The sequence below is a fragment of the Geosmithia morbida genome (genome assembly GCF_012550715.1).
Source record: "Geosmithia morbida isolate 1262 chromosome Unknown scaffold_1, whole genome shotgun sequence".
NCBI lineage: Eukaryota > Fungi > Ascomycota > Sordariomycetes > Hypocreales > Bionectriaceae > Geosmithia > Geosmithia morbida.
The window spans coordinates 357,149-366,597 of NW_023336188.1; the positions used below are offsets into that span (position 1 = coordinate 357,149).

The 9,449-nt window shown below is 54.8% G+C and overlaps 2 protein-coding genes across 2 annotated transcripts; one reads left to right on the forward strand and one right to left on the reverse strand.

Annotated features, from left to right (window-relative positions):
- Window positions 1–243: 243 nt before the first annotated feature.
- GMORB2_0878 (palmitoyltransferase) lies at window positions 244–3,687 on the reverse strand (the record flags this gene model as incomplete). Its single annotated transcript, XM_035462862.1, has 4 exons — window positions 244–1,599; window positions 2,089–2,684; window positions 2,752–3,146; window positions 3,449–3,687. 4 exons carry the CDS (start codon window positions 3,685–3,687, stop codon window positions 244–246), a joined length of 2,586 nt encoding a protein of 861 aa, XP_035324286.1.
- Window positions 3,688–4,974: 1,287 nt separating this feature from the next.
- Window positions 4,975–6,021, forward strand: GMORB2_0879 (5'-methylthioadenosine phosphorylase; the record flags this gene model as incomplete). Its single annotated transcript, XM_035462863.1, has 2 exons — window positions 4,975–5,416; window positions 5,615–6,021. Coding segments are annotated over 2 exons (849 nt in total), but the record flags the coding sequence as incomplete, so codon positions are not given.
- Between the last annotated feature and the right edge of the window lie 3,428 nt (window positions 6,022–9,449).

Here is a 9,449-nt window from a genome sequence, read left to right on the forward strand (position 1 = left end):
GGGGGGGGTGAGGAATTAAAACTTCTTCCGTGTCGAGGACTTGACTCTTATCGTGGTGGACACGCAATTGCGCCATCGGACCTGGAAAGTCCATGTTGCGCGGGGAGTTATACACTCTCTAGAACCCACAAAGGGAGGGACAGAGGAGGGCGGCATGCTCGGTCTCATTGCCACGGTCAGGCAATGCATTACGTTAATGTACCCTGTGAAGGGGGAAAAAAATATCAGACTCAGTCAGGTCAATCAGGACATGAAGTCCTCCTCAATGTTCTCGTTCCCCTCCTTATTGCTCGGCCCCAGAAGCCCGAGCTCAGCCGTCCTCTTGACGAGCTCGTCGGCTTCCCTCGCAGCCTGCGGCTCGACCACCGGCGCGGCAGTGCTGGACCGCACCTGCACCTTGACATCGCCCAGGATACCGTCAACCTTGAGCGTGGAGACCGTGGACGAACCTCCCGGGGGCGGCTTGAGGTCGGGCTGCGGGCCCATGTTGACCAGCTCCCGGAAGAATGAATTTGCCGTCTCGCATCCGTCGAGGAGCCACTTGAGGCAGATGGTCACGCGTTCCTTGGCAAAGGGGTTGTGTCCGTCGTAGGCGCACGAGTTGAGGAGGGGCACTATGCCGTTCCACTGGACTATCTGCATCTGGGTCTTGGGGTTGCCCGGGCTGGTCTGGCCGGGCGGGGGCTGCAGGAGGGTGGCCAGGATGGTGAAGATCTGGCCCTTGATTCCCGCCCAGGGGAACTTGTGGGCTGGTTCCTGCAGGGGTGGCGGCGGCGGCGAAGATGACGATGCAGTGGAGTACCGGCTGTCGGCGGTCGAGTAGGGTCGTTCAACCATGGGATTCTCGAGCCCGGCGTCATCGGGTGCTGCTGGTGCGGCGGCGGCCGATGATTGTGACGATTGCTTCCTGCCCAGGTCCACCAGGGGCTTCTTGGGAATGGCCGCCTCCAGCCCGTTGAGTATGACGAGGAGGTCGTAGGTGGCCTCCCACTTGATGAGCTCCTCGCGCGTGTCGTACATTTCGGCCACCGTCGTCAGGAAGTCGAGGTACTGCGCCAGCCCGTCCTTGGCCCGGTCCATGTCCCAGCTGTCGACGGGGAACTCGGCGGCGTCTACTTGGCCCTGCCGGATCTGCGTCTGGAGGTGCATCAGGGCCGCGCACTCGGGCACGATGCGCGTGCGGAAGAAGCTGAAGAGGAAGTGCACCAACTTGATGTCCTTGGACTCGGGATCCTTGGGCGCCTGCGCCGCGGGACTGTTGACGCGCGCCCGGAACATGTGGCTCACCAGCCGCAGGAGCACCGTCTGCCCGGGAGAGATGATGTCCTTGGGTATGCGCATCACGTTCCATGCGTAGGGGATCAGAGCGCTGTGGTGGAGCGCTTCGATGATCTGCGTCGTCACCTGGAAGATGAGCGACTGCTCGTCCTTTTCCCACACGGCGATGAAGACGAGGAGCTCTCGCAGCAGGCTCTTGCCGCAGTCCAGGGCGAGAAACATGCGGCACCGCGTCTTCTGCAGGTTCTCGCCTGCTCGCGTTAGCCCGGACCCTGCGTTATCAAGGATGCACGACTTGACGATCATGTGGAGGGCCTCGATCTGCTTAGGATCTAGTATGTTGGGAATCTCGGTGAGAAGGCCGGTTAAGGGGCCCTCGCCGTAGGATTCGTTGTCGTCGATCTCATCGTCGTCCATTACATCTTCAACATAGTCATGCGCGTAATCGTGCCCATGGTGGTGATGGTGGTGATGGTGGCAATGGTGATGATGACTGTCATGGTCGTGATCGTGATCGTGATCATGATCGTGATCATGGTGGTGGTGGTGGTGGTGATGGTGGCAGTGGCCGTGATCGTGGTCGTGGTCGTGGTCGTGGTCGTGTTCGTGGTCGTGTTCATGTTCATGGTCATGTTCAAGGCCATGCTGGTGGTCGTGGTCGTGATCGTGGTCATGTTCGTGGTCGTGATCACACTCGTAATCGTGATCGTGGTCACAGCCGCATTCTTCATCGTCGTAATCGTCGTGGTCATGCGTGCACCCGTGGCATTCGGAGCACTGGTCCTGGTCCGAATAGTCGCCCTCGGCGACGACGGAGCCGTGGTCTCCGCGATACGAGTGGGCGTAACGGTGGACGAGGTTCTGCTTGCAGTGGTCCAGACGGGCCTGAGCTATCTCGGTGGTGGGGATGGGCACAATATACTGGTCGTAGTTGGGGTCGCGGGCCTTGAGCCACCAGGTGTCGATCTCACGCGATACGCGGCCGTACAGGCGGTCCTGCTCAAACTTGTCCGGTTCGTCGGGGTTCCAGACGGGGCTGAACTTGTCGTCCTTGTCGGCCTCGGCCTCGATCTCGCTGGGGCCCATGCCGTCCGGCAGCCAGTTCCAGGCCAGGGGCCTTATGGGGGCGAGGTTTCCCGGCGGCTTGTCGGCATGGTTCTGCGCGTAGTCCCTCAGCAGGTCCCTGGCCGTGTCACACATCCTCGAGTTGCGGTCGAGCCAGTGCTGCACCTGCTGCTTGGCCACGTCGGGACGGAAGCCGGAGCCGTCGCCCAGCCCGTCATCGGACCCGGAATAAGCGCCGTCGTCGTCGAAGAGGACGTCGAACCAAAACGACATTTTGTTTCGGTCATGCTTAGCGGTCCAATTATGCGCCTGTTGTAGCGAAGTCACCAGAAGCTTCTTGTCTGCAGTGTCTCCCGTCAGCCATACGGCCCCCATATGGAAGGGGGAAGGAGAAGAGAGGAAGCATACAGTGTTCGGTAATCTCGGTGAGTTTTAGGCGCTGGGCCTCGTCGAGAATCTCGCCATCGTAGCCCTTGCTGGTGACGTTGACGCAAAGGATTATTGTCTGGTAGACCATTTGGTCAAAGTGGACGGCGGCGCAGATGTCCTGAGGCACTTCGGGTTCGGCGTTGACGAGAAGGTTTCGGGCGATGTGCATGAGCTTGATGAGGGTGGTGAGGTCGTCCTTGATGGATGCGTGATTCATGACGATGAACCTAGTGCTCTCCTGAGGGCTTACGCCCTTGTCCGGGTCGTTGAGGCTGGAGAGGGGACCGACGGAGCGCGTCGTCAGGCTGGGGATGGCGGCGGCAAATATCCTGGTGAGCCATATCCATATGGCGACGTTGCGCGACAGGGCTTCGCTAGCATCCGGCACATGATATCGTTAGTATGTGGAGTGCTTGTCAGAGCCCAGGCGGGGGGGGGGGGGGGGGGGGGGGGGGGGGGGGGGGATCTCCCATCTTGCAGTATCAAGTGTCTCGTCCAACAGTCTAAAAAAGGCACGAGTGCAAGCAGCGGTTCGTGGGGANCTTCGCTAGCATCCGGCACATGATATCGTTAGTATGTGGAGTGCTTGTCAGAGCCCAGGCGGGGGGGGGGGGGGGGGGGGGGGGGGGGGGGGGGGGGACGCGGGAGGGGACAGAAGCCCCACGGAAGATTGTACCGAGATTTCCTGCACGTGTGCGTCTTCTCTAAGGTCTTTGCAATGAGTGAGTTGACCTTGGCTGTGGTCAGAGGGCCCATGGGAGGCGCCTGCGTATAGTGGCCTTCGAGGCAGATGAGGGCGGCCGAGAAGCAGCGTTCCTCGATGCTCTCGCCCGAGCCGGCCGGGGTCTGTTGGGCCTTGGCAACGGCGAGGTCGACGAAGTCGTCGAGGCGCGTCATGGCATTTGCGGGATCCATCGTCGCCGGCATCAGGGCTCGAGAGGGTTGGTCAGCTTAGCGACAAGGTCGGTCGAGAAGTCGGTCGAGCAAATCTCCGATCTCCGGCGGCGGGAAGAGGGTGATGGTGATGGTGATGGTGTTGGAAAAATCAGGTGCGCCGGATGGGTATTACAGTGGCGGGGAGCGGTTTGTAAGCCCTTTTTTTAAAAAGAAAAAAAAAAAGGGTCTTTTCATTTTTTTTTTCCATTTCTTTTTCATTTCCCGTCTGTGAACATCTTTTTCTTTCAGCGGTCGGAAGGTATCAATATAGCAGCAGGCGCATCATAAGACGTGGAATATGCAGAGCTAATCAGTCGAAGATACCTCGACTTCAAACATCAACTGATTTAGGAGCACTCAGAACGAAAATTGACGCCTATAGCTATGACAGACTGACGATGAAGATGAATCATACGATGTGCTACTGCTGTACTGGCTGGCGCTCACATCACCGCTGAAAGTGACGAGTTACAGGCGGAAAGTCCCCCACGCGTTGGTGGCAGCGCGGGGTGTTTCTTATCGATAAGTAACCCCTCGGACTTGTTCCTGAGCTGGTATAAAGAAAAGGGAGCAAAAAAGGAACGAAAGAAGAAAGAAAACAAAGTAGAAGTAAAAAAAAAAAAAAATTTAAAAAATTTAAAAAAAAAATAAAAACCTAAAAGTCTTGATTATGTGCTACTTGATATAAAATGTTCCAGAGTGACCAATGGTAAAACATGCAAATACCATGGCGTCTAGAAAGCAGTGACTTGACAGATGGCGGCCAATTGCGACGTCCAGAGTCCCAGAGTGGCCTATCGGTCGCGATGGTGGGGTAAAAGGCCGTCTGAGATTTCCGTGTCCCGCCTCATCCGCCCTTCCTTTTTCCTACCGTAGATGCTGAACATTCCTTCCTTCTTCGAAAGCCACGTTTCTCCCTCTCCCTATACATTGTCAAAATCATAGACCGGAATATCAGTAGGGACTGAGTAGTAATCTGTCACCATGGCTGCCGACCTGCCCACCACGTTTGACAGTACGTCTGCACTCGACCCCTCTTCCTCTTCCTCTTCATCTGCCTCATGATATCGCCAAACAACTTAGGATTCCGAAGAGGAGAGTCAAGATAGAGGGAGGGGGGTTTAAAAGAGAGAGAGAGAGAGAGAGAGAGAGAGAGAGAGAGAGGATAGAAGAGAGAAAAAGAAAAAGAGACTGACGGAATTTCCTCTGAAATCAGAGCCCGTGCACATCGCCGTCATCGGCGGCACAGGCCTAGGTCAGCTCGAGGGCTACGAGCCCATCGCCCTCCTCAACCCCGAGACGCCCTGGGGCTTCCCCGCGTCGGCCATCAGCATCCTCGAGCACAAGGGCGTCCACATCGCCTTCCTCGCCCGTCACGGCGTGCACCACCAGTTCGCCCCGCACGAGGTGCCGAACCGGGCCAACATCGCCGCCCTGCGCCACATTGGCGTGCGCACCATCATCGCCTTCACGGCCGTCGGCTCGCTGCAGGAGGAGATCAAGCCGATGGACTTTGTCGTCCCCGACCAGGTCATCGACCGCACAAAGGGTATCCGACCCTTTACCTTTTTCGAGGGCGGCGTCGTGGGCCACGTCGGTTTCGCCGATCCGTTCGATGCCGGGCTGGCCAAGGTCATCAAGACTTGTGCTGAGCATCTCAGTGGTGAGGGCGTTGTCCTCCACGAGAAGGGGACCGTCATCTGCATGGGTGCGTCTTCTTCTTCTTCTTCCTCCTTTTTTTCCCCCACTCCTTCTCATCTCCTTCCTTGCCCCCGACATCGAGACCCTCTTCCGATCTTCCCCCCCTCCCCCCACCTGACTGATTTTCATCTATGACTTCTTCTCTCTCTTGGCGCGAATTACTCTGACAAGAACTAAAAACCGAAATAATCATCAAAACATGCAGAAGGACCCCAATTTTCCACCCGCGCCGAGTCACACATGTACCGCTCGTGGGGCGCCTCCGTCATCAACATGTCGGCCCTCCCCGAGGCAAAGCTCGCCCGCGAGGCTGAGCTAGCCTACCAGAGCATCTGCATGGCCACCGACTACGACTGCTGGCACTCTTTCGAGGACGTCAACGTCGAGATGGTCGGCCAGTATATGAATGCCAACAGGCAGAACGCCAAGCGCCTCGTCGGCGCCGTCCTCGACAAGCTCTCGGAGATTGACCACAGCGACCTCGTCCAGGCCAAGCACCTCGTCGGATATGCCCAGGGTGGCCTCCACTTCATGACCAAGCCGGAGGGCCGGGACCCGGAGGCCATGAGGCGGGTAGAGTACCTCTACCCTGATGTGTGGAAGTCTTCTTGAGACGAGGACATTGGCTGGATATGTCCCATACTGGGCTAGGGAAAGAGAGATGTGTAATTCAAGAAAATGAGACGAGATGAAAAGGCAACAGCATTCTAGACACCTTGCCGGATCGCACTCTAGTGACATGAGCAGACAGGCCGTCTTGGGTGTCTTATCCGGGTCTACTTGCAGGGGCTCATGTGAGGATGGGCAGACATGGTACGTCTTGCTCTCCGATCTCCCCCTCTCATCTCTTGTCGCCACGGAGGAAGAGGTGCAAACGAGACCAGTATGGCTGATACCGCGGTGCAGGTATCCACGATCACAGGCCGTCACGGGATAAGAGAAGATGGCACATGTCTCTGGACATTGAGGGCGAAGCAGACTTGATCTGACAAGGACGAGGCATGCACGAAATCGAGGCCCGTACGGAGAATCCGGTATGAAGACGGCCGACGGGGGAGACGGGAAAAATAGAAGAAGAAGAACACATGGGAGGCAGATGCAAAACTTTTACTCTCGCCATCTCTCCCCTACCGCTCCCAATGTAACGACCGCCACATTGACTGAAAGTCACAATTTGCCGAGAAGGAAGGGGAGAGAAAGAGGCGACTGCATCGGCCGGCCCGACAAATAAGAAACGAGCATCGTTCTGTCATTGCCCTCCCTCCTCCCCCCCCCCCAAAATAAAAGGATGACGAACGTCTGTCATATTAGATGTACGCATACACACGCACACGCACGCACACGCACACGCACACGCACACGCTGTTGTAGAGTATATCACCCGAGGACGAAGATCGCCATTCAACACACACACACACACACACACACACGCCCTCTCTCCTCCTCTCACCCCCTCGCGTCCTGCAGATATGATGCTATAGACTGATGGTAGAGTCGTAGGGCATGACGGGTAGGTACGTAATAAAAAGGGGATGGAGGGCAGCGGAGATCTGCAAAGGCTCCTTGGGGTTCGAAATCCGAGGAGAGCAGAAGGAGAGGGTAGCAGGGAAGAGGAGTAGTATACGATCATGAGTCCACCCCTCTCCCTGGCTGCAGATGAATGCAGGACCCAAGAGTGGGGAAGGGTAGACAAGGAGGAAGAAGGATTTCATTGACATTTGATAGACGGTATGATTTGCATACATATGAAGATTGGATTTCTTTTTCAAAAAAAAAAAAAAAAAGTTTTTTTTTTTCACTTTCCGTCTTTCACTTTTTCACTCTTCTTCTTTCTTCTTCTTCTTTCTTCTTCCTCTTCTTCTTCTTCTCTCTTCTTCTTCTTTTCCTCTTTCTCACTCTTCCTTCCCCCTCCCTCTTTTTCTTCTCTTTCTTTCTTTCTTCATATATATACTACAGGGACGGGTGTGGTTGGTTCAATGAATCAGCAAACATCAATAAGAAATTTCCATCTTTCTAGTCGTCGACATGGAGGAAGGCTCTGATGTGCAGTTGGAGCGGAGCGGAGATGTTGGAGGTGCACATAGTGGAATACGACGTGATAGTGCATGGTGTTGGGGGGGTCTACAGTCGTGTGTATAAGCCGGTCACATTCTCTGACAAGAAGATCTGGTAGGACAAGATTCATGCAGTACCGGTCACGGCCAGCATCACCACACGTAGTCTAGTAGTAGCAAGCAGCAAGTAGTAGTGGTAAGTAGTAGTAGCAAGTAGCAGTAGTAGCAAGTAGTACCCTTCTTCCCCCGTCTCGGCAGCCATGCAAGTCATACGGGCAGCATCAATGGAATATATATATATATATATATAATAGTACAAGGTATCACGACAGGCAGGTAAACTGTAACGTAGACGACGACACGACGACGTGAAGACTGCGACGGTACTGCAAGGCCGAGAGACACTAGCACGGCATGGTCCGTACATTGAGAGATTAATACGGACCTGGTAGTACGAGTACGAATCGACAGCTCTGCAGCCGATGGTGATGATGGTGACGATGGTGATGATGTGAGGACCCCTGCGGTGGCGTATCGGCACTAGCGATGCACACGGCCCAAAGCGGATGGGAGAATCGCAAAAGGGCCCCGTGTCAAGCAACTGTCGGATCCCCCATCCTCCAAAATACTGTGTGGTTGACGGACGGACCGTGGTACAGGAGCAGTCGAGAGCTCCCATGTCTCGCCGTCCCACTTCTCTCTCTCTCGCTCTCCTCTCCAGCCTCTCCCCCCTCCCTCACCCCTCTCTCCCCCTCCCCCCGAAACGACGGAGAGGCGTGTCCGGATGACGAGCAGCAGGGACGACATTCCTGTGCGTTCTCGCATACGGAGCACAACGTCCGTGAATCCGAGCCTCAACAGGATAGACGGGGGACCGAGATCCATCTGCGTCCTCTCGCCATCTGCCCATGAACGGAACCGAGTCAGAGCCGGGATGCTGGCAGCACCCGTTTGTTCGTGGTAATGACAGCTGGTGGGTAGAGAGCAGTGAGCAGTTCTTACATGTGACACGTTTTATGCTATTTCCTGCCAATACCCTTTCTCCTTGGCGAGACAAGGTACGTACATACATGTACGAGAGCAGGAGTGTAGGGGTCATTAATATATGATGACAATACAGATTATAATGTATCAATATGAAATACCTGCCTCTTTTTTTCCCTCTCTTTTTTTCTTTTCGAAGAGCAGAGGTGCCAGCTTGGTTCATCTCTAGAGTATTCATCACTACAGACCCCGTTATTAGCTGCATGATTTTTTTTCGAATTTTTTTTTTCTTTGTTGGTCTTTTCTGATTTTTTTCCTTCTCAAAAACAAGAGTAGTTTTTTTTTTTTTCCATTCTTTGTTGGACGATATCCCCACCTGAGAATTCAATGTGTCTGATCATCTATTTTTACCTTGGTATTGATGCTGTCGATACATGCGCCCGTCAGTCGTACGCTAAAAGGGCGTAGTGCTGAATATCCCGGGACGGCACATACACAGAAAGAGGGGAAACGAAGAGAAAAAAAAGTTGGAAGAAATGAAAGTACCGAGACCGGAGGTACCGTCTGTGTCGTGTTTTGATATATATATATATGTATATATGTATATACATATTATATACATGTCTCCCTTGCAATCCATTTTGATTGAAACTGTTGTTGGTGTGCTTGTGAGGCAGAAGCAGAAGCAGAAGCAGAAGCAGAAGCAGAAGCAGCCGACCTGTCACTTTGCCCTCTTGTCAACATCCATTGCCCCCCCCCCCCCCCCACAGACGGACAGACGCACGCGGAAGAAAAAAAGGGCACGTACGGATCAATGAGGGGAACGGCCGGGACGTGGTACAGCAAACGTGTATTACATGTAACGTACATACACATGTACGACCACCCTCTACCGGGTATAAATGCCCGAAAGGACAGTCTATGCGAATAGAGAAGGCGGAAAGGGCGTCTCATAGCAGGATGATATGTGACCGTGACAAGGATTGGGGGGGGGGGGGGGGG